The 24,217-nt window shown below is 40.5% G+C and overlaps 3 protein-coding genes across 4 annotated transcripts in view; 2 read left to right on the top strand and 1 right to left on the bottom strand.

Annotated features, from left to right (window-relative positions):
• SNW1 (SNW domain containing 1) overlaps positions 1 to 12,564 on the top strand; it is a 33,354-nt gene extending 20,790 nt beyond the window's left edge. Inside the window, exons 9-14 of the mRNA XM_030319677.1 lie at positions 1,578 to 1,694; positions 2,746 to 2,887; positions 6,896 to 6,992; positions 9,213 to 9,330; positions 11,632 to 11,795; positions 11,876 to 12,564. Of these exons, the coding sequence (XP_030175537.1) occupies positions 1,578 to 1,694; positions 2,746 to 2,887; positions 6,896 to 6,992; positions 9,213 to 9,330; positions 11,632 to 11,795; positions 11,876 to 12,074 (837 nt within the window). The 3' untranslated portion in view covers positions 12,075 to 12,564. The remainder of the gene's footprint in view (positions 1 to 1,577; positions 1,695 to 2,745; positions 2,888 to 6,895; positions 6,993 to 9,212; positions 9,331 to 11,631; positions 11,796 to 11,875) is intronic.
• Positions 12,558 to 21,378, bottom strand: LOC115516742 (SRA stem-loop interacting RNA binding protein). Its single transcript, XM_030319682.1, has 4 exons — positions 21,250 to 21,378; positions 17,741 to 17,799; positions 13,121 to 13,228; positions 12,558 to 12,670 (listed from the first exon to the last, which is right to left on the bottom strand). Exons 1-4 carry the CDS (start codon positions 21,344 to 21,346, stop codon positions 12,599 to 12,601), a joined length of 336 nt encoding a protein of 111 aa, XP_030175542.1. The 5' UTR covers positions 21,347 to 21,378; the 3' UTR covers positions 12,558 to 12,598.
• Positions 21,379 to 21,428: 50 nt separating this feature from the next.
• The window catches only part of ALKBH1 (alkB homolog 1, histone H2A dioxygenase), a 28,367-nt gene continuing 25,578 nt past the window's right edge, over positions 21,429 to 24,217 (top strand). For both annotated transcript variants that reach the window (XM_030319681.1, XM_030319680.1), the window contains exon 1: positions 21,429 to 21,634. In XM_030319681.1, the coding sequence (XP_030175541.1) occupies positions 21,452 to 21,634 (183 nt within the window). In that variant the 5' untranslated portion in view covers positions 21,429 to 21,451. The remainder of the gene's footprint in view (positions 21,635 to 24,217) is intronic.

Genomic DNA, 24,217 nt, shown 5'->3' with positions numbered 1-24,217 from the left:
AATCCTCACCATCTCACTTAGCTGAATGTTTTCAAAAAGGAACACCCAACTTATGTGACTTTTTTTTTTTTTGTAATGTAATAGAAATATAGTATGCCAGTCACATGAATACTATGTAGATTCTTTTAGTGAATTGTAGGTATCAGAAGCTTATAGAAAAGAAATAGGTAAATTAAAGTGACATATCAATGAATGATAGTCTTCTTTAGAAAACTGGAATTGATATCTAAAATTATTTCTGAAAGAAATCAGTTTAATAATATGACAAAAAAGAGTAATTGTTTGGATATATGCAGTGCTTTAAGTTTCAAACATTTTTTTTCTGTTTATAAGAATATATGCATAAGCTTTTTAAATCCTGTACATCTCTAAGCACCAAAGCTTGCAGGAGTCATGAAGAATCTGTACAATAATGTGAAATAAATTCTCTGATCACTATTTCCCCTTTTCCCCCAAATCACGCTTTATAATTCTATTTTTGATGGGTGATGAAGGCCACTTTAATTTGTAGATTAAATAGAACTACTTTTTTAAATTTATTTTTTATTTTTTTATTAAATTTTTTGTGTGTCTCTATTTTGAGAGAGCGTGAGCGAGTGAGTGGGGGAGGGGCAGAGAAAGTGGGAGACACAGAATCTGAAGCAGGCTCCAGGCTCTGAGCTGTCAGCACAGAGCCTGACATGGGGCTTAAACTCACAGACTATGAGATCATGACCTGAGCCAAAGTAGGACGCTTAACAGACTGAGCCACCCAGGTGCTCCTAAATTATTTCTTAAAGGAAGTTATGTACTCATCCTAAAACAAAAGGGTATACTTTGGTGTATTAGGAGTAAAGACCATGGACAAGAGTCAACATTTAGGAATCTAATCATAAATCTGGAAGAATAAAGCTAAGCCTGAAATGTCCATGGTGTTCAAGTATACTCCTTGAGTTACTGAAAATAGGATGCAAAATTTCAGAGCACAGAATCTTAATTTGTCAAAATATCTTTTTTCCATTTACTAAAACTTACAGTATTCCAAGAATCTGACAAGTCATTAAAACAGTACAACACGTTAAACTACCTATGTATACTCTGATGTTAGTGATTTGTTCCACTTTTGTATGATTGGTCTATTACTTGAGGAACAACTGTTTAGCTATTTGATAGTGATTTCCTTTTACCCTAACTCATAATTATTAACATGAGAATCTTTTTGCCCTGACCTTGGGCTCTGGTATCCTACTGTCCAAGTTTAAATTTTAGCTCATCTGTTTATTAACTGTGTGACCTTGGGGACATTACCTAAGCTCCCTACCTCAGCATCATCAGCTGTGAAATGGAAACAACAGCGTTACCAGCCTTACAGAGTCACTGTGAAGGTTAAATAAGACCGCAGACATGAAGTGCTTTCAGTTAAGACTTTACACGAAGCTCTCAGTGTGAGCCTCTGCTGCTGTTTCACAATTGGGAAGAAAGATGTAAGAACAAGAACTTCAGCTCAGTGGTTGTCAAAATGGACATATTTAAATCTAACTTTAAAGAATCTGTTACTACTTTTTTATGACTGGTGATTCCTGCCTGCTTTCGCACAGGGTTATACAATTCCATTAGACAAGCGTCTGGCTGCTGATGGAAGAGGCCTGCAGACAGTTCACATCAATGAGAACTTTGCCAAGCTGGCTGAAGCCCTCTATATTGCTGATCGGAAGGTTGGTCTGTCATAATTAACGGCTGTAATGCTCTTGATCATTTGTAAATCCATTTTTGGTTACCTAAAATACTGTTTGTTCCAGTTTTATTGAGAAATAACTGACTCATCACTGTAAATTTTAAGTCCTACAACATGATGGTTTGATTAACACAAGATACTGCTGTTTTAGGCACAGTACTGGGTACCTAGAGAGACAGTCACCTGTAGCATGGACGCCAGACATGGCAGGTGCTATTTGCAGCTCTGCGCCTGGTCTCAGCCTTTGTAGACTTGTACATAGACTCCATTGCTGGCCAGCCAGCCTCCTCAGAACACTCCAGAATGGTGGTTCACTAGGCTCATCTCATTTTTAAAGACATTGTCGACTGCTATTTTTAGGTTTTACAATGTTTTTCTTTCTTTTTTTCTTTTAATAATTTTTTCTGTTTTAAATATAGATGTCTCCCAAAAGGTCAGCAAGGAAGGGCAAATAAACATCCTGATGAATTAAATGCTGTAGAAAATGGTAGTCATAATAGCAATTGTCTATTAATATTATGGCATTAATATTATTAATATGTGACCTGGAAGTTCACATACCTCATGGCACATGTTTAAAACATAGATAAGTATACATCCTACATCACAGCAAGCACCTTTCTAAAAAATCATCTCCTGCTAAGGCTTTATCTTGAATTGTCTTGATTGATTTTGAACACATTACCAGTTTCTGCTATGTTACTGATACTGAAAATTGCTTAATTGGAACCTGGTTTAACGTAGTTTTGGGGTTGTTTCTGAGAAAGCATTAGTGAAACAGCGACTTACAAGATTTATTGGGGTCGTTATCATTTGAACCACTAAAACATTTTCCAGAGTGAAAAATCTAAGTTCGCAGTGTCTTTTAGGCAAGCTTTGTTTTAGTGGACAAGAATCTTTGTTTTAATCAGTAATAACAAATCTAAATTCTTATAACTGCTCTTTGAAGCCAGACTTCAGTCAGGGTTTTGGATGATAGCTGTGACTTACCCTCCAATTGTGTATTATTTAACATCTGACTTTACTAACAGGCTCGTGAAGCTGTAGAAATGCGTGCGCAAGTAGAGAGAAAGATGGCTCAGAAAGAAAAGGAGAAACATGAAGAGAAACTTAGAGAAATGGCCCAGAAAGCCAGGGAGAGAAGAGCTGGGATCAAAACCCATGTGGAAAAAGGTATGACATTCTCTTTACTGAGTTGAATTTACATTGTGAACATTTAGAGACTCGCCATTGTTTTTACTGCATAGAAAACTAGTACACACCTATAAAAATGTAGACGTTTCAGAAATAATATAGAAATGAAACAATAACTTCTGCTTTACTGAGCTGTAGCAGTAGAAAATAAAGAATATATATTTGAAGATGGGCCTTCAATGTAGTATGAGACTACATTGGAATTTTTTTTTTTTAATGTTTTATCTTTGAGAGAGAAAGAGCACAAGCTGGGGAGGGCAGAGGGAGGTAGACACAGAATCCAAAACAGGCTCCAGGCCCTGAGCTGTCGGCACAGAGCCCGACGCAGGGCTCAAACTCACGAACTGTGAGATCATGATCTGAGCTGAAGTTGGATGCTTAACCAGCTGAGCCACCCAGGCACGCTTGGACTTTTTTTTTAAGTTTATTTATTTTGAGACAGAGCGTGCACGTGCACATAAGTGGAGGAGGGGCAGAGAGCAAGACAGGGAGACAACCCCAAGCAGGCTCTGCAGAACTTGATGCGGGGCTGGAACCCACAAACCGTGAGATCATGACCTGAGCTGAAGTTGGACACTTAGCCAACTGAGCCACCCAGGTGCTCCTACACAGGACATTTTTAAATTAAATTAAAAATCATTTAAAATTGCATATTATGGAGTGGTCAGGTCATGATCCCAGGGTGATGGGATTGAGCCCCATGTCAGGCCCTGTGCTGAATGTGGAGCCTGCTTAAGATTTCTTCTTTCAGGGCACCTGGGTAGTTCAGTTGGTTGAGCCTCTGATTCTTGATTTCTGCTCAGGTCATGATTTCACGGTTCATGAGATCGAGCCCTACATTGGGCACCATAATGACAGCATGGAGCCTGCTTGGGATTCTCTCTCTCCTTCTCTCTGCTCCTCCCCCAGTTCACACATCCGTGCTTTTTCTCTCTCTCTCTAAATAAGTAAACATTTTAAAAAAGAAAGTTTCTAAGGGCACCTTGGTGGCTCAGTTAAATGTCTGACTTCAGCTCTTCAACTCAGGTCATGATCTCATGATTCATGAGTTCGAGCCCCACATCGGGCTCTGTGCTGACAGCTCAGAGCCTGGAGCCTGCTTCAGATTCTGTGTCTCCCTCTCTCTTTGCTCCTTCCCCATTTGTGCTCTGTCTCTCTCAAAAATAAACATTAAAAATTTTTGAAAAAAATGAAATAATGAGGGGGTAGCTCAGTCAGTTAAGTGTCAGACATCGGCTCAGGTCACGATCTCACAGTTTGTGGGTTTGAGCATCACATTAGGCTCTGCACTGACAGCTCAGAGCCTGGAGACTGCTTCAGGTTCTATGTCTCCCTCTCTCTTTGCCCCTTCACCACTTGTGCTCTGTCTCTCAAAGGTGAATAAATATTAAAAAAAATTTTTTTTCAAATAATCAATCCTAGACTAGTACAATTATTCATTCCTTCAATGCATATTGAGCATCTACTATATGCAGGGTTCTCTTCTAGACACAAGGTTTTCAGTTAAATTGAGAGTATAGCAGTGAATGTAAACAGACCAAAAAAGTTAATTATCATTACTAGATAATTAATAACAATAGCATAATAATAATCTCTATGGAGAAAAATAAAACAGGCAAGGAGGATAAAAGTACCAGAAGGAAAGGATAGTCAGAATGGACCTGACTTCTTAGATGATAACATTAGCACAAAAACTTGAAGGAAGTGAGGAAGTGAGTCTTACTCTGCGGAAAAGCATCCCAGACAGAAGGAACAGCAAGTGCAAAGGCCCTGATTTGGGAGTATACTGGGTGTGTTAAAGAAAACCAGGGAGGCCAGTGTAGCTGGACTGGAGCACGCTGAGTAGTAGATGAGGTGTCAGAGTAGTTAATGTAAATACGAAGACTAATGGCCAGATCTTGGGTGGCCTTTTAGCCATTTTAAGGACATGGCTTTTACTTCAAATAACAAGGGAAGCATTTGAAGGGTTTGAGCAAAGCAGCACAATATGCCATATGTGAGCAGGCTGTGGAATGGGCATGTGGAGGAGCAGGGAAACCATTTGGAGGGCTGTTGCAGTAATCCAGATGAGAGATAACGAGAGGTAGGGAAAACGTGGTCGGATACAGATGTGTTTTGAAGGGAGAGCCGTCAAAATTTGCTTATGTGTTACGTAGAGGTATGAGAGAAGAAGAGTCAGGGATTATTTCCAGAACTTCATGAGCAGTTGGGAGGGATTGAGTTTCCATTTACTAATATTGGGAAGACTGCAGGGGAAGAGGTTTGGGAGGGAAAGATTAGGAGTTTAGTTGTAGACACGTTAAGTTTAAGATAGAGGTGTCAGGCAGGCAGTTGGATATAGGAGTCCAGAGTTCAGCTGTAGAGAAAGAACCAGGATTATAAGTAGTGATCCATACCCTTGAATCATATATGAATGACTTAATAAGGCAAGTTATAAAAACCTGCTTGTTGTACATATACTTAGCCACGGAAGGTAATTAGAAGATTTTCCCTGTATCTAAGTTCTCTACACTGGTGAGGATAAGAAGGCACAGAATGATTTTTGAAGAATTAGTTAAAATTTTGACCAATGTGTTGCCAGATACTAATAACTAACATTTATTGAGTGCTTATTATGGCAGACACTACTCTGAGCACTTTACATGTACTGCCTTATATACTCCCTCCAGTGACCCCATGCAGTGGTTGTAGGACTGTCACTGTTTTACAGAGGAGACTAAAGCTCAGAGTGGTAGAGTAACCTGCACAGGGTCATATTGCTAACCTGTCATAGGAACAGGATGTGAATCCAGACAGGCTGGCTCCACCAAAGCACATGCTCACACTGTGTCCCTTCAGACTGGAGAGAGAAGAGAAGGTGAAGATAGACATAAACACCATAGGTAGAGATCAAGACGCAGCCAGCTGTGGTGGACCACAAGCAAAAGATTCTTTATTCAGCCAGTCTTTGAAAATACAAGGGTACATTTACACATAATTTTTTTTCCTGAAATTTTAATATGACAATTTTAATTTTTTTTTATTTTTTTATTTTTTATTTTTTTAGAGAGCGAGCAGGGGAGAGGTACAGAGGCAGGGTAGAGAGAGAATCTTAAGCAGTCTCCGTGCTCAAGGGGAGCCCAACGTGGGGCTCAGACCCATGACCCTCGGGTCATGACCTGAGCTGAAATCAAGGGTCAGTCGGTAAAGCATTCAACTCTTGGTTTCAGCTCAGGTCATGATCTCAAATTTTGTGGGTTCAAGCCCCACATCAGGCTCTGTGCTGGCAATGTGGAGCCTGCCTGGGATTCTGTCTCTGCCCCTTTCACGTGATCATGTGCGCACACGTGCTCTCTCTCTCCCTCAAAATAAGTACATAAACTTAAAAAAAAACACACACACAGAAAAGTTGAAAGAATTATACAATGAACAACCACATCTCCACCACCTAGATTCTACAGTTAACCTTTTTTTTTTTTCACAATTAACATTGCTAAATTTGCTTTATTACCTGTCTACCCATCTGTATCCACCGTCAGTTCACCTTACAACTTTGATGCATTTCAAGTTAAGTTAAAGACATCATCAGTATACTTTACCTGTAAACACTGCAGCTGCATGCATAATTATGGAATTCACATTCAAAAATTAAACTGGGGCGCCTGGGTGGCTCAATCAATTAGGCAGCCGACTCTTCATTTCAGCTCAGGTCATGATCTCACATTCGGGAATCGAGCCCCAAGTCAGGCTCTGCACTGAGCATGGAGCCTGCCTGAGATTGTCTCTCACCCTCTCTCTCTGCCCCCCCCCCCCACAAATAAGTAAATAAACTTTAAAAAATTAGATCAATACTGTTGGATTTAAATTAATTGCAAGTAAGTTAAAAGGGTTGAATGTGACTATAAAGAAATTCATGGAATTTTCTGTCGTAGGTTAAAGAATATTCTCTGGTTCCAGATATTAATGGGTAACATAGTGGTGAAGTAATTTTCAACTCTGTTCACACAGAGGATGGGGAGGCACGTGAGAGGGATGAAATCCGGCATGACAGGCGAAAAGAAAGACAGCATGACCGGAATCTTTCCAGGGCAGCTCCTGATAAGAGGTAGGTGCTCTTTGAGATAAATACGAATTATGAGGAGTGGCTTTTCTGAACCTTTTAGAGAGAAGGTTTAGTCCACTGGGCCCAGTTTTGCTTCTCTGCCTTTCCTTTTTAGTTTGATAACTTACTAGATCAGCACTATTTTCTCACACCAAACTATTTACTTTTTCTTAGAAGAAGAATTGACTGTCCCTGGAAGTAATCCTTTCTTATCACCCTGTAGATGTATAGAATAAGCTAGAATTGCGAATGACAGAGGGATATAGAAAAGGGAGTTCAGATCATCTTTGTGAAGGTAGTAGATAGGACTGTTCTGGTCTGTTCTTTTCCTATTTTAAATGGTGAGACCAACATTATGTGCCTATTCCTCCAGGCAGAGAATAAGCTTCTGTACTTTTTAAAAAATTATTATTTTTTTAATATTTATTTTGAGAGAGAGAGCGCACACATGCATGAGTTGGGGGGGGGGGGGGGGGGGGGGGGGGAAGAGAGAGAATCCCAACCAGGCTCCTTGCTGTCGGCACAGAGCTTGATGTGAGGCTGTCTCATGAACCGTGAGATCATGACTGAAGCCTAAGTCAGAGTCGGATGCTCAACGAACTGAGGCACCCAGGCTCCCCAAAGCTTCTGTGCTTTCATTGAGATACTCCTACATGCAGAGGACCGTCCGGAGTACGGTGGCAGATAAGAGCAGATTTTGTGAGAAGTGAAAATCAGCCTCTTGTCATGAGCAGTTCTATTAAAATTCAAAGACAGAGCTACCATGTAAAATTACTTGGGAAAATGGACCAGAGCACTGTTAATAAGTACAGACCTGCGTGAAACAAACAAAATACTTGCATGGGGACTTGGGCTAAAGTAGGGATTGGTAAAGTTTATGGTTCACCAAAGGCTGAAGCCTGAATTCTGAGTGAGGGTTAAATACAACTATGAAACATTGTCTTTCCATATGAGCAGTTTTCCACACTCTCATCATTTTGTGAGCTATTGATAAAATCCATTTTTTTTTCAAGTCATGTACTAAACATGAAAAAGATTCCTGCTGGTGGTGGTCTTTGTTATTTAATGGCATAGCTCATCTCCCTGGGTAAGTGGAGCCCTGGAGAAGCAGAAAATCTGAATTTCAACTTGTGGATAATAGCGGTGTAGAAGAGAGTGGAATGAAATGTGAAAGTGCACAATTAATGATACTCTTGCTCTGAAATTCCTAAGCTGTAAAAAATTAAAATGGCTCTGTAGATAAATTGGGCCCTTAAAAACAGTAAAGTGGTTATGAGAATTGATAATGTAGAAAGACTGTAAACTTATGACTGGGTGAAAATTAGGTTGTCTATAGAAATCATTTTAAGACTTGAGTTTCAGGCCACCTGGGTGGCTCAGTTGGTTAAGCATCCAGCTTCGGCTCAGGTCATGATCTCATGGTTCATGAGTTCAAGCCCAGCTTCAGTCTCTGTGCTGATAGCTCAGAGCCTAGAGCCTGCTTTGAATTCTGTGTCTCCCTCTCTCTGCCCTTCCCCGGCTTCCACTGTCTCTCTCTCTCTCAAAAACAGTAGTCTCTCAAAAAAAATAGATTGACAGACCTGAATTTCTGGTAAAATAAGTGATGACAGTTACCATGGTTTCATTATGATATAGATTGCATACATACTGAAACAGCAGGGGAATTAAGATAATCTGAATATTGAAAATCATACTGAGTAATCCAGTCATTGATATGTTTTTCTCAAAATTCTTCTAGGATAAAATTACTAAATGTGGTTCAGGTAAAGAACTGATTCTGGCTTACTGACAGTGATTCATATGATACATCTAATTTGCATCCAGTCCCCCCCCCCAACCCTCGCATAATAGCAAATATAGACTAGCAATTTTCTATCTCAGCATGCTCTGTTAGGTGATTTCTTTTCTTTTTTTTCTTCCTTTTTTTTTTTTTTTTGTAAGGTGATTTCTTGTATTAAACACTTCATGTCTAGAGTGAGTCTCTTGACAGTTCTTTTCATTGAACAGAAAGGCCTGATTGTAAAACCCCACCTCTTCTAATAATCACATCTCTGAAGTGCTGTAAGGACTGCCAGCCCAATTATGCATTATCAGGGAATGTATGTTCACAAGATCTGAACAGGATATATTCATTAACTTTGCTTCTGAGATTGGTTAGGCTGAAATTGAAATTCAGCTTGTCTGTGAAGAGTTTTCAGTTAGCAACATTATATTTCAAAACAGGTCAAAACTGCAGAGAAATGAAAATCGAGATATCAGCGAAGTCATTGCTCTTGGTGTACCCAATCCTCGGACGTCCAATGAAGTTCAGTATGACCAAAGGCTCTTCAACCAGTCCAAGGTACAAGGAATTTAGAAATAGCATGTCTTAAGTGTTGATATGAATATAGTCCTCAGGGAAAAGAAAATTAACGTATCATAGATTTGGATCAATCTAAGTAAGGTATGCTGGCATAATGAGAGAAAAATATTACAAGTTATGTGTTATAACTTAGCTGCTTTATCCTATTTGATCTTTGATGCAAGTAAGATGAAACAACTCTGATTTTGCCCTCTTACAGTTGGCTAAGATGTAAGACACTAGTAGAAAATGAAAGAAATTAGGTGATTTAAAAAAAACCTAATATATTGGTCTTTTATTTCTAAAATAGACCCAGTGTCCTACAAAACTATCTCTTTTGGTTTTTTGTTGATCTTTGGAAAAAAAAAAAACAACTTTTTAATGCTGTAGAATCACATAAACTTGAGATCTTTAAAAGATGAAGCTAGGGGCGCCTGGGTGGCTCAGTCGGTTAAGCGTCCGACTTCAGCTCAGGTCATGATCTCGCGGTCCGTGAGTTCAAGCCCCGCGTCGGGCTCTGTGCTGATGGCTCAGAGCCTGGAGCCTGCTTCCGATTCTGTGTCTCCCTCTCTCTCTGCCCCTCCCCCGTTCATGCTCTGTCTCTGTCTCAAAAATAAATAAACATTAAAAAAAACTGATATAAAAGATGAAGCTAAAAAACTAAATTTAAGTGCTAAACTAGCTATCAGGAAATCTGATTCCTAGAAGCTATTGTTATTAACTAGCTAGGACACATTAGGACCGAAGAAGTATCTTTATGTTTTAATCTACCCAACATTGATTATTTACAGGCATAAGACCTTTAGATCAAAGATAGATGTGCTTTGCCCTCAAGGAACCTTCAAGTCTACTGGAAAAGACATATATGTATATAAATAAGGACAAGGCAGGCTGTAATAAAAATATAGACATAGAAATAAAGTTCTACTGGGATATGGAACAGAAAAGTTTATTGACTCCGAGGCTTCAGGGAGATTTGAAGGTAGCATTTGAGTAAGTTCTTTCAGTTTAATAATTTATTAGGTACTTTTTTACATTCCTGGCATTGTTCTTTTACTTGTATTATTTCAATCCTTTAAAAAACCCTATGACTTCATACTATTTGTTACAACCTCTGTATGTTTGAGACACATACAGGTTTAGCTAGAAACTGATAGAAGATTAAAACATGGGCTGTCTTGATTTCAAAGTTTATGTTCTTAAACACTATGCTGTGGTAATTTACCAGGCTGAGCAAAGGGGTTAGGAATGAAAATTTCATGTAAGTAAATATTTATGACTGTCACCTCTTACAAGCTTAAGCTTAAATTATTTCAAAGTTGTAATAAAAATTTTCCTAACAAAGGACATCCCGTATTAAGGAACCATTCAAATATATGAAGCAAGTTCCTTGTTGTCTTAGGATTTTCATTAAGAGCCTTATTGTCTCTTGCTATAATAGTGATTGTTCTTGGAGTGCCTGGGTGACTCAGTTGAGCATCTTGATTTCAGCTCAGGTTACGATCCTAGGGTCATGGGAGCCTGCTTAAGATTCTTGCTCTCACCCTCTGCCCCCTCCCCAGCACATGTTCTCTCTCTTAGATAGATATAGAGATAGATAGATAGATAGATAGATAGATAGATAGATAGATAGATAGAGGTAGGCAGGCAGGCAGGCAGACAGTGATGTTCTCAGGGAGTTAAGGGGTGTGACATTTATTCTAAACAATTTTTTTTACGTTTATTTATTTTTGAGAGAGAGACAGAGTGAAAATGGGAGAGGGGCAGAGAGACAGGGAGACACAGAATCCAAAGCAGGCTCCAGGCTCCAAGCTGTCAGCACAGAGCCCAATGTGGGGCTTGAACCCACAAACCGCAAGATCATGACCTGAGCCAAAGTTGGACACTTAAGCAACTGAGCCATCCAGGTGCCCCTATTCTAAATGAAATCATACAGGGATGCCTGCCTATACAGCATGCAACTCTTGACGTCAGGGATGTGAGTTTAAGCCCCATGTTGGGCATAGAAGTTACATGATAAATAAATCAGTGAGTGACATCAGGTAAATGGTACTTGACAATTCTTTCATCTTTTTGCCATTGTCTGTAAAATTGAAATTGTCAAGTACCTGTTTATACTACTATCCCCCAATTTTAAGGACTACTTCACTAAAGTAGTCAGACTTGTTAATTAGCACTGTATTTAACCTAAGGACCAAAGGTGGTAAGAATGAAAATTTACGGACTTTTTTTAATGAAGATCATTTTAATTTGCAGTTCAGATTGCTGAAAATGTGAACTTTTAATGTCCTTGTTCCACAGGGTATGGACAGTGGTTTTGCAGGTGGAGAAGATGAAATTTACAATGTTTATGATCAAGCCTGGAGAGGTGGTAAAGATATGGCCCAGAATATTTACAGGCCCAGTAAAAACCTGGACAAGGACATGTATGGTGATGACCTAGAAGCCAGAATAAAGACCAACAGGTACCAAGGCAGACAGCTCAGTCTCACTGTTTGCACTAGTGAAAACAAAGTGGTTCATAGTCCTTTTTCTTTTTCCCTAGATTTGTTCCCGATAAGGAGTTTTCTGGTTCAGACCGTAGGCAGAGAGGCCGAGAAGGACCAGTTCAGTTTGAGGAAGATCCTTTTGGTTTAGACAAGTTTTTGGAAGAAGCCAAACAGCACGGTGGCTCTAAAAGACCCTCAGACAGCAGCCGCCCCAAGGAACATGAGCATGAAGGCAAGAAGAGGAGGAAGGAGTAGATACACCGTTCTCCAAAGTGAATGAACTTTTGTCCATAACCCTAATGATGCAAGTCAGATGGGGAAACACTTTGTAAATGGCCAGGATAAAAACCAAATCTGGGTGTCAGACCCCAGCACTACTTTTTATTACGGGAGTAAGGGGGGGGGGTGGAAAATTCTTTGAACTAGTTTTTTTTAAAGAGTGGGTTGTGTTTGTGTTTCTCCTACCTTTTGGCATTTATAGAACATACTGCTCCACACATGAAATTAAGACCACTTCCTTTTGTGTGACGTTAGTACTTTGGGGATAATATTTTGTGTAAGAAGGACTGCTGATGAATACAGTTGCCCCAATCACAGTGAGTAGAAGGATGTTCACATACTAGAACTGTCCTGCCAAATGACGCCTGCCCCTCCTGAGCTCGGTTTTCATTTGGAGTGGGGAAAGCAAGCTCTTGCTTGGTGCAACTACTTGTTTCAAATAAAAACATTTAGGCAAAATTTTCAATTTTGTTTACTTTATTTAATAGGTAGTAACAGTCTCAAAAATCTTTTTCTTCATCAGATGTTTGATCCCCTTGTAAAATTTTTGGTCTTTGAGCTTGAATGTGGAGCTGAGAAAAATCAAATAAGCATTGTAAGGAAAGACACTATCTGCAAAAACATTACAACTGACTGAAAACTGCCACTTTAAGACTGCCTTTTTATTATGGAGTCAGCAGCTAGAAGTCAAGAGGATGTTATTTGTTCCCTGCTCTTAAAACTAAATCGGTTTGACCCAAGGTTGCATGGTAAGTGGAAAAGCCAGGATTTCAACAAGTCTCCCTACCTTGTAAGTAAGTTCCCACTGCTCTATGTTAGATACACCTTGCTAACCATTAAAGGGTCTTCCTGTACTACCCTCCCCAGACATTTTAGAACTGGCACTCTCCCACCACCACCATTCTTTAACCAATATTAAGGAAATCTTAGTTACAAATCTCCCAAAGACCTTGTCATTCCATACTTTTGACCTACTGACTGATATATAGAAAGCTCACAACATTATACCGAAAAATATTTACCTTTACTCCATCAATAATATGATTTTCTTGCTGTAGTGCATTCTGAAGTTCTTCTTCTGAAGAAAACTGAATCCAACCCATACCTCTGTGAAACCCAGTCTCTTTGTCCTAAAAATTCAAAATTTAGGAAGAGATTAATCATGAACTTGAAAAACGTTTCCATGAGCTCCAAAACAAACTACCAACTGTTCATCTGCCAAAACGGCATAACAGACATTATTAAAGATGTTGAAAAACTTAGTTACCAAAGGCTTAACCGCCGTGTTAATCTTAACATTCTGCTTTTCTGATGCCACTAGAGAAGTAACATATAGGTAGTAAAGTTTCTTTGTCATTCAAGATACAAACCACACTAAATAAAATAAGGGAAATTTTAATCACATAAATAGAGTACTCTAACTTCCTCATTTCTAGAAACTAAAAAATTAAGCCTCAAAATCTAGGTGCATTTCTGGTAATTTTGGAGACCAATTACTCTCATCACCACTACTACCATTATAATCACATACTCCCTATTCCTAATGAAAAATAGGAAAAAAGAAAAAATATATACAGTATTACCCTTATTTACCTAGCTCCAGACTTCAAGGTGCTTCCCTTTGTGCATAGGACAAGAGTGCTTATCATCCAACCTATACATCAGCACGTGTGGAAAAGATTCTGGTGTGCTTCGAAGCACCCTGCTATTTAAAGACGAGGGGTGCCTGGGTGGCTCAGTCGGTTAAGCATCCAACTCTTGATTTTGGCTCAAGTATCACCTCGAGGTTGTGAGATCAAGCCTGCCTTTGGGCTCTGTGGTGGTCATGGAGCCCGCTTAAGATTCTCTCTCTCTCCCTCTGCCCCTCCCCACCCAAATAAAAAGAACAGATACAAAGATGTCTATTCACTCTGTACATCATCATCATCATCAATCATGTTACAAAGTTATGTTGTGCTCCACACCACCCCCAAACCAAATTCTTAGAAATTGCCCCCATATTTAAAAGGTGACTTTTTTTTGAGAGAGAGAAATAGTGGGAGAGGGGGGCAGATGGAGGGAGAGACAGAATCTTAAGCAGGTTCCATGCTCAGCACAAAGCATAGGGCTCAGTCCCACGACCCTAGGATCGTGACCTGAGCTAAAATCAAGAATCTGAGGCTCAACTGACTGAACCACCCGGACACTCCTAAAAGGTAACTTTTTAAGTATAAACCTAGACTGCAGGAAGTTTCTGGTAATGTCCCAGTGATTCACTCCTTACCTCAGAAAAATACAATTTCTCCTCTACCTCCTTATGACCATTGCTGTAAAAGCTTTACAAATTTTGTGTGTGGGGGAAGCCTGGGTGGTTTAGTCAGTTAAGTGTCCAGCTCTTGATTTCAGCTCAGGTCATGATCTCCCGGTCGTGAGACTGCACGCTGAACGTGGAGCCTGCTTGGGATTCTCTCTCACCTCTCTCTGCCCTTCCCCTCCTCACACTCTCTCTCTCTCTCTCTCTCTCTAAATAAATAAACATTTGAAAAAAATGTTTTGTGTTTGTGTAAAACTTAAGTACTGTGTATCTAAGATAGGAACCTGGATTTCTAACTTGAGTACATGAATTGTTTACCAGAAACTTTTTTCCTGTTACATTTTATTTAGTTTTACCAAGAATCAAAATTTTCTTTTGTTTAAATTTAAACCTGTTAACTCCAGGTCCTAAATTATTTTATTTATACTTCTTTTTTTTTTTTTTTCAACTTTTTTTTATTTATTTTTGGGACAGAGAGAGACAGAGCATGAACGGGGGAGGGGCAGAGAGAGAGGGAGACATAGAATCGGAAACAGGCTCCAGGCTCTGAGCCATCAGCCCAGAGCCTGACGCGGGGCTCGAACTCACGGACCGCGAGATTGTGACCTGGCTGAAGTCGGACGCTTAACCGACTGCGCCACCCAGGCGCCCCTTATTTATACTTCTAAGAGGGAAATGGGAACCAAGAAATATGTGTTACTATTTTTGGATAAAATTTTTTAATGCTCCTCAAAAAACACAAGTTTCATACTCTTTGTAAAATTGCAGTTTTTAAGCTTATAGAAACATTTTCATGTCAGTAATACATGTACCTCATTCTTTTAATCAACTGTATAAAAAACTCCATTGTATCAGTGACTATTTAATCCCATTGATAAACATTTAGGTTCTTTCTGGTAATATTACTATTTTTTTTAATTTAGTTTAAAGAGAGAAAGTGGGAGCAGGCGAGAAGGGCAGAGGGAGAGACAGAGAATCTTAAGCAGGCTCCATGCTCATCGCGTAGCCCAATGCAATACTCGATCTCAGAACTCTGGGATCATGACCTGAGCCGAAATCAGGAGTCAGACGCTTAACCAACTGAGTACCCAGGCGCCCCTTTCCAGTTATATTAGTGAACAATGTTGCTTTGAGCATTCTTAACCACACCATTTCTGCAGAATAAATGCCTAAAAATGGAATTGCTAGATCAAAGCAAATACAAATTCTGGATTTTGATTTTACCAAACTACCCTTCAGAAATGAAGTAAACTTCTGAGCAATTTCAGTGCCAGCTTCCCTACACCCTCACTAGCACTAGATAGGAGTAATCTATTAGATCCTTGGAAAGCAACAAACATTAAGAGTTAAGAATTTAGGGGCGCCTGGGTGGCGCAGTCGGTTAAGCGTCCGACTTCAGCCAGGTCACGATCTCGCGGTCCGTGAGTTCGAGCCCCGCATCGGGCTCTGGGCTGATGGCTCAGAGCCTGGAGCCTGTTTCCAATTCTGTGTCTCCCTCTCTCTCTGCCCCTCCCCCATTCATGCTCTGTCTCTCTCTGTCCCAAAAAAAAAAAAAAAAAAAAAAGTTGAAAAAAAAGAGTTAAGAATTTAAATTTCTTTAAGTTGGTATTTTACCATAGTCTTCTCAGTGTCAGGAAAAAAGGGGCAGTTTTAGTGAAGCACCTGTAAACTTTGTGTGTACTCACATTACACCATCAAAAATCCAGTAATTCTAGAAAGCCCACAGAAAAATACAGCCCAGAATAAAGCAAAACAAATTGATAAACTGATTTCTAAACCTTCTTTAGAAAGCAAAGGAGGGGTGCCTGGGTGGCTCAGTTCGGGGAGCATCTGACTTCGGCTCAGGTCATGATCTCATAGTTCGTGAGTTCAAGCTCCACATCAGGCTCTGTGCTAACAGCTCAGAGCCTGGAGCCCGCTTCAGATTCTGTGTCTACCTCTCTGTCCCTCCTCTGCGTGTGCTCTGTCTCTCTCTCTTTCAAAAATAAACATTAAGGGGCGCCTGGGTGGCGCAGTCGGTTAAGCGTCCGACTTCAGCCAGGTCACGATCTCGCGGTCCGTGAGTTCGAGCCCCGCGTCGGGCTCTGGGCTGATGGCTCGGAGCCTGGAGCCTGTTTCCGATTCTATGTCTCCCTCTCTCTCTGCCCCTCCCCCGTTCATGCTCTGTCTCTCTCTGTCCCAAAAATAAATAAAAAACGTTGGAAAAAAAAATTTATAAAAAAAAAAATAAACATTAAAATTTTTAAAGGAAATATAACAAATATAAAAATACTAAAAGAAAAAAGGCATTCAACTTAATAAGGATAAAGATTAAAACAGATATTCTCTACCAGTTGAAAAAAAATTTTTTTTAAATGTTTATTTATTTTTGAGAGACAGCATGAGCAGGAGAGGGGCAGAGAGAGAGGATGACACAGAATTGGAAGCAGGCTCCAGACTCAGCTGTCAGCAGAGAGCCCGACATAAGGCTCAAACCTGTGAACCATGAGATCATGACCTGGGCCAAAGTCAGACACTTTAACCGACTGAGCCACCCAGGTGCCCCTCCACCAATTAATTTTCAGATAAAATCATCCTTTAGTATCAAGTCCTTACTATAATACTGGAGTGGGCAGAATTCAAAGATGGCCCTGTGATCTACACATGTCCCACCAAGTTACCCTCTGTATAACCCCTTCCCCTTGAGGGTGTGTGGGACCTGTGACATGCTTCTAACCAAAAGAATATGGCAAAAATGATGGGATGCCACTCCCATGACTATGTTCTAAGACAAACTTAACAGACTAGACAGAGAAACTCCTCTGCTGACTTTGAAGAAGTAAGCTGCCATGTTGGGGGAGCCTACAGACCTCCCAGGTAACAAGGAACTGCAGGTAGTCCCTACAAGCTGAAAGCCAGCAAAAAGGTAGATACCTCAGTCCTACAGTTCAAAAATGAATTCTGCCAACAACCTGAGGGATCTTGGACATCAGTCTTTCCCAGTTGAGCCTCTGATGAGACCAAAGCCCCAGCTGACACCTGGCCTGCAGCTATATGAGACCCTGAGCAGAGGGCCCAGTAAGGCTATGCCCAGGTTCCTGATCTGCTGAAACTGTGGATAACATATGTTTGTCGTTTTGAGTCCTTATGTTTGTGGTAATTTGTTATGTGCAGGATAAGTTTTTTTTTTTTACTTTTTAATCAGTATCACCCATAATTTTATCCATAAAGACTCTGATGAACAGCTTTACTTCATTAGAAAGTCATACAAGTTGATATGTTTTGACAAAAACTCAAGAATTCGAGGATAAAATTTGAGGATCAATAATGAAAGGATAACTTTTTTTTTTTTTTCAAAGAGAATACTCACAAAAGGTATGATGCACTTTCGTATATGGCCAAACTGGGCAAAGTGTTCTCTCAGCTCACCTGTATAGGAAGAGAAAACATGTTAAAAGTAGTTCATGTATTTTGGGGTACCTGGCTGGCTTAGTCGGTAAAGCATGTGACTCTTGAAATGGGAGTTGTGAGTTCAAGCCCCACGTTGGGCACAGAGATTACTTAAAAACAAACAACAAAAAAAGGAGTTAATATATTTTGTATCTTTCATCCTAGATTGTAGGTAGAAACCAAAAGTGGGCCTAGAGTTCCCAAACATTTTGTGAACAGGAGCTACTTTGCATTTCCTTGAAGCCTTAAGATTTAGGAAGCAGCTATGGTACTGACTACAGATCTTCAAGTTATGATGGGGTTACAGCTGATAAACCTATTGTAAGTTGAAAATATCCTAAGTTGAAAATGCATTTACTACACCTAACCTACTGAACAGCATAGCTTAGCCTAGCCTACATCATAAAAAAGTTTTTTTATGTTTATTTTTTTATTTTTGAGAGACAGAGCATGAGCAGGGGAAGAACAGAGAGAGGGAGACACAGAATCTGAAGCAGGCTCCAGGCTCTGAGCTGTCAGCACAGAGCCTGGCACGGGGCTTGAACCCATGACCTGAGCCAAAGTCGGACACTTAACTGACTGAGCCACCCAGGCACCCCTAGACTAGCCAGCTTAAACATGCTAAGAATACTTACATTAGCCTATAGTTAGGCAAAACCATCTAATGCAAAACCTATTTTATAATAAAGTGTTGAATTTCTTATGTAATTTATTGACTACTGAAAATGAAAACCAGAATGGTGGTTAAGGGCACAGAGTAAGTCTATGAGTTGTTTACCCTCGTAATCACATGGCTCACTGGGAGCTGCATCTTGCTGCTGCTGCTGCTGCCTAGTATCACAAAAGAGTATCATACTGCATATCACTAGCACAGGGAAAAAAATCAAAATTTAAAGCAGAGTTTCTTCAGAATGTGTATCACTATTGCACCATTGTAAAGTCAAAAAATTGTAAATGAAACCACTGTAAGTCAAGAACCATTTCTATAAAGCTGCAATGTACCAGATTTGGGGAAAGTGTGTGTAGGGACACACACAGATAAGTTGCTGAGTTGACTGTAGTCTTCATCCCCTGCAGAGGAGTATCTTCATCATAGTGTTAGGTGCATGGATAACAATCCTTGTGAGAAAGTCACACAAAAGACAATTTAACCGTAGTGTGTTGTTTAAGCCCTTGCCTTCCATAAAGTTTACACTCGGTTAAAAAGCTGATACTTTAAAATTTGTTGAGATGACCCTGCTTACCCTTCCTGCTTTATTTCCCATTGCTGGCCCATAGTTACTCTCTAGTATAGCAAATGAAATTCTGTGTGTCCCATGGATTTCCATCTTTGTCTATCGTTATTTCCCCTTGTTATGTTGGTAATCCTATCTCTTCCTGCCTAAATTGTAATTATCCTTCAAGATCCAAGCCAAATATATCCACTGAATATTAATTTATCGGGGATCTACTCCAATACAAAACAATGTTATTATCCTGACCCGAGTCCTCAAAGATGCATAGTAATCTTAAAAATCAAAAATACATGATCTCTTCTGAACTACAGTGCTTGTACTTTCCCTGATTGATATTTCATATTACCTGGTTATTTCCCCTAGTGCGTCTAAACCTCACTGCTTCAACAATTGCCTGTATCTGTTGTAAGTCTCCTCACCCTCACCACAACACCGTAACTTTCCCGAGTGTTGAGTCCACTATGTCAATAGTAATTGATACACAGTAGGGCAATATTTGATGAATGAATAAATGCCTAGTAATGCTTCAGCAACCCATAGGGACTAAATTTCTGAAGAGCTCTCCCAGTTGGTCAAATCAGTTGTCAAGATCAGGACCTCAGAGACCATGTTACTGGAGAATAAACAAAATAGTGTTAAATATACACGTTTTAAACCAGGTATTGAAAGTTCTAGAAAACATTCACTTCCAAAACAAACTAGTTCTGGAAGGTAACCCTCTTCCCAAATTACCTATAACTGTTAAGGGAAAACAGCTGCAAGCACCAAGAACAATGCCCACCACAAACACTCCTTAAATATTTGCTGAATGAATGAATAAACTGAGAGCGAATGTTTCAAAGTTGTATGTTACATAGACCCTTTGTAAGAGTTTTAAACCAACCCATTATGGTCTGTACACCTGCAACTGCAAGATGCTGATGAAATCCCTGGGCCTTTACACAGTTTCATGGAGCCTAAGCAAGACATTGTACTGGCTTGATCTTCACCTGCCACATATTGAGAAAGTGAGGCACAAACTGATCTATTTTCCATTCCACTACCCACACCTGGACCACAAAAACTAAGAGATGAGTAATCCCAGTTCCATTCTTTTCTTTAAGGGAGATGACCTGATACATGAAAACCTATAAAACTGACCGTGGATTTTTAATTTTTGGTAGGCAAATATAAAAACATTTTCTCAAAACTGCAACTGACAAAAATCAATGTTGGTGAGAGATTTCCATACTGATTACTCCCAACCCTCTATCTCCAGCCGAGGTCTCTCCCCTTGAGCTTCAATTACAGTAATCATGAAAATGATTATCATTCATTGAGCACTTATGTATCTAGCACAGGTCTAAGCGGTTTACATATAAACTCATTTTAACCCAATCAAAAATCCTATGAGGAAAGTTATTACTGACTCCATTTCACAGATGAAACTGAATTACAGTAGTGAGCCCTTTTCCCAAATTCCCTCCCTTTGGGTTGCACAACTATTAAATGGCCGAGGTGGAATTCTAACCTGCGCAGTATGTTTAAAAGGGCACTTCTCAATCTCTACACAATCTTCTCTGCCCACTTGCTGACGGAGACCTCACAGGTTTTTCTCAAACTCAACACATTTAACCTTTAACTCCTCTTCTTTAAACCTGCTGCTTCCACATCCTAACCACGATATTCACCAACGCTAAAAACCTGGAAGTTGTTCTTCCTTTTCCGTCATTCCGTACTCTTTCCCATTCAAACCATCGCGAAAAGCCGTTGATTTTGTTCTGTTAACATGGGTGGATTTGACCCGCTTTTCTACCACTACACTATTTCAGGTCCTCTTCTTAGGACTAAATTACTGAAACTGCCTTTTAGTTCGTCTCCCCGCCTTCAACCTTACCAGTTTGAATCCATCCTCCATACCGCAATCAAAACAGTCCCTTCTAAATCGTACATCTTAACGTTTGCAAGTAACGAACTGTTCCACCAAATCACTCCCGCAGGCAGGAGACCCTTAATACGTGCCGCAAAAGCTCAAGACGCATCCCCAATTAATTGCAAAAAAAAAAAAAAAAAAAAAATTCTGCTCACTGGTTTGCTCAGGAGCAACAGCTCTTAATCCAGCTACCACGCTGATTACAGCGCTCCGCCAAAAGCAGTGCTTTTGAGGATCGCTTGAGCCTCAAACTTCCGCCCCTAATACGTCTCCATCACTCACTCGAGGCTGCGGTCCAGGGAATTTTTCTGACGAAAGCCACCGGCCGGCTAGCACTAGTACGCAGCGCCATAGCGCCCCTCACCGCTGAAGCCGCCATCTTTAGATTAAGGACCTCTGTGACCAGTGGTCACGACCCCGGAAGAACCTGCCGGATCCGGAGCACGGCACTCTGCTTCCGGGTCAGAAGAGGCCGGGCAACGAGATGGGGAAGATGGCGGCGGCCGTGGGCTCTGTAGTGACGTTGGCGGCCGAGCCAGGGGAGGACGCCTTTCGGAAGCTTTTCCGCTTCTACCGGCAGAGCCGCCCCGATTCCTCAGACCTGGGAGCGGTCATTGACTTCTCGGCGGCCCGAGAAGCCCGCGGCACGGGGCCTGATGCCCGCAAGGTACGGACAGAGGAGCGGCGCGCATCACCGGTCGCCTCACCTCGCTTTTTTGAGGGTCTTCACAGCTCACCTCATCTCTTTTCTCTGAGTGTTATTGAGTAATCCCCGGCCTCGGTGGGCGCGGAGTTGAATTGTCCATGAAGAGTGACACTTTGGCGGTGAAGAGCTGTGCTGCCGAGTTACTCCACGCGGCCTTTCCTGGCTGCGGCCTCAGAGAATGCCTGGGAATTGGTGTTCATTCCTAACATTAACTGTTCGTTTACGTCTCTACTTCAGTTTGTGTAAAAGCCCATAAACCATGTTCTTACACGGTAGGGAAGCGCTTTGCAGCTTGAAAAAAACAACCACCGAGTATCCCCACCACTGGGAAGGATCGATTTTGTTAGTTAAGCCGTCGTCCATAAAATAGATCCCTGTTATCTCCGGACCTCTCAGAAAAAGGGCATTGAAAGATTGAGATCATCTCTCCACGTTTGAAAGGAAAGGGAAAATGAATTCAAGCACTATGCATTATTTCTACCTTTCCCCATGTTAAGTAGGAAAAGTAACATAAAGGGGGACACAGGGAAAATCACAGTTATAGTATATAGTATGCATAATTTCTTTATAATCGCTGTTAACACTGAGGATCCCTTGGGGCGCCTGGGTGGCGCAGTCGGTTAAAGCGTCCGACTTCAGCCAGGTCACGATCTCGCGGTCCGTGAGTTCGAGCCCCGCGTTGGGCTCTGGGCTGAGGGCTCAGAGCCTGGAGCCTGTTTCCGATTCTGTGTCTCCCTCTCTCTCTGCCCCTCCCCCGTTCATGCTCTGTCTCTCTCTGTCCCAAAAATAAATAAACGTTGAAAAAAAAAAAACACTGAGGATCCCTGATCCCTTAATTTGCCCTTGGTGTTGTCCACAGATGGCTGGATGGAGCATTCCCTCTAAGCTTAATAATAGTTCTCAGTAAAATTGGGATGCTGTAGTAACACCATACTTATCTAGAACTTTTTAGGAACTTCATTTGCTAGCAAAAATGGTCTTAGAGTTGTCGAAATAACATACAGAAAGTCTGAACTCTAAGAATAATGTACATGGGACAGACCCTCATTCATCTCCTTTTGCCTGTATTTTGCTGCAGTATTTAAATACTTTTAGAATATAAGCCACCTGAGAAGAGGACATTGTGTCTAGCACACTATCTGAAACAGTAAGCATTCAATAAATACACTATCCATTGAATACATGAAAACTTCAGTATTTAGTTTCCCAGTTCAAAACAGATTGAAAGTCGCAAATTGGAAAAGAAAGTTGCTCTGAGAGCAACTGATGAGCAGTGGAGAAAGTGACAGCTAATAGGCAAGGGAAAAAGCAGAACTTTTTTTTAAACTTCGAGGTTTGGTTTAGCTTAGCATGGAGAATAGGTCCACAAACTTACTTCAACTATGAGAGTGTTGGCTGAATTACACTACATTACTAAATATGGTCTGTTTAAGAAATCATTACAAAATGTTTAAAATAAAAACATCAGTACCTGGAAAAATTAGCTGGTTAAGACTCTCAGAGTTCCAGGTAGCCATTTTATTACAGAAACTGGTAATACACCAGCCACTTGTTGGTATTTTTTTCTGGAAATCTCTACACTTGGTGAAGTTAATAGGATGAGAGATCCTGTCTTTTTGGTTTGTTTTTTTTTTTTTAATAGCTTTTTTTTTTTTTTTTCAACGTTTATTTATTTTTGGGACAGAGAGAGAACAGAGCATGAACCGGGGAGGAGCAGAGAGAGAGGGAGACACAGAATCGGAAATAGGCTCCAGGCTCTGAGCCATCAGCCCAGAGCCTGACGCGGGGTTCGAACTCACGGACTGCGAGATCGTGACCTGGCTGAAGTCGGACGCTTAACCAACTGCGCCACCCAGGCGCCCCATAGATCCTGTCTTTTTGGAAGAGAACATTTGATGTATTCTAAGGCAAGCAAGATCCTAAGTTTATTATTAGTGGAAGAATAAAGGTTTTTGTTTTGTAAATGTCCTTTAGTGACTGCATGTTGGATCCCTTAACCAATTTAATAAGGCATCTCTAAGATACTCTTATATGCAAAGAAAACTTCATGAGCCCCTGAAAAACTTAATTTCAAAGTAATTCACAAAGGCAAAAGCTCTGAGTTTCATTTTGAAGTTTCATCTAAAAAAGAATAAATATCATACTTTCAGCAAACAGGGTTTCCAGTGTTTCACTGAAACGTTTATTCTGTCTGGTGAGAGCACTCTCTCCATTCTCTTACCCTCTCCTGCCTGATGTTCCTCATTGGTCTGTTTAAGCACCAGCTGTATATAAGTGCCTCAAAAGCATTGATAGCCTGAACTGAGATGGGCAGCATTTTGACTAAGGGTATTTTAGTACACCAAACACCTTTCATGATTTAGAGTCTTGGAAGAAATCACAAAAGTGTGGTGTCATACAAAAAGGTAGTCTTGAAGGCCAAAATCAGCCTGCTTCTCATTTCTGCTTAATTTTATATTACTTTCTAGTGTTTGTTAGTGTATAGATGAGAAAACTAAGGCTCTAAGAAGTGACTTATCGAAGTCTTGCATCAAGTAAGTGGTA

Source organism: Lynx canadensis, chromosome B3 (genome assembly GCF_007474595.2).
Source record: "Lynx canadensis isolate LIC74 chromosome B3, mLynCan4.pri.v2, whole genome shotgun sequence".
In the NCBI taxonomy this organism is placed as follows: Eukaryota; Metazoa; Chordata; class Mammalia; order Carnivora; family Felidae; genus Lynx; species Lynx canadensis.
The sequence above is the reverse complement of the archived record's forward strand: the minus strand, read 5'-3'. Positions and strand labels throughout refer to the sequence as shown.

What these genes read in the sequence shown, in the direction of transcription:
- LOC115516742 (XM_030319682.1), bottom strand. Translation starts at nt 21,346, where the DNA reads ATGGCGGCTTCAGCGGTGAGGGGCGCTATGGCGCTGCGTACTAGTGCT. An exon ending in TCCCTGGACCGCAGCCTCGA is followed by an intron (nt 17,800 to 21,249) that starts GTGAGTGATGGA and finishes CTTCCTATACAG; the next exon opens with GTGAGCTGAGAGAACACTTT. An exon ending in GAAAGTGCATCATACCTTTT is followed by an intron (nt 13,229 to 17,740) that starts GTGAGTATTCTC and finishes TTGAATTTTTAG; the next exon opens with GACAAAGAGACTGGGTTTCA.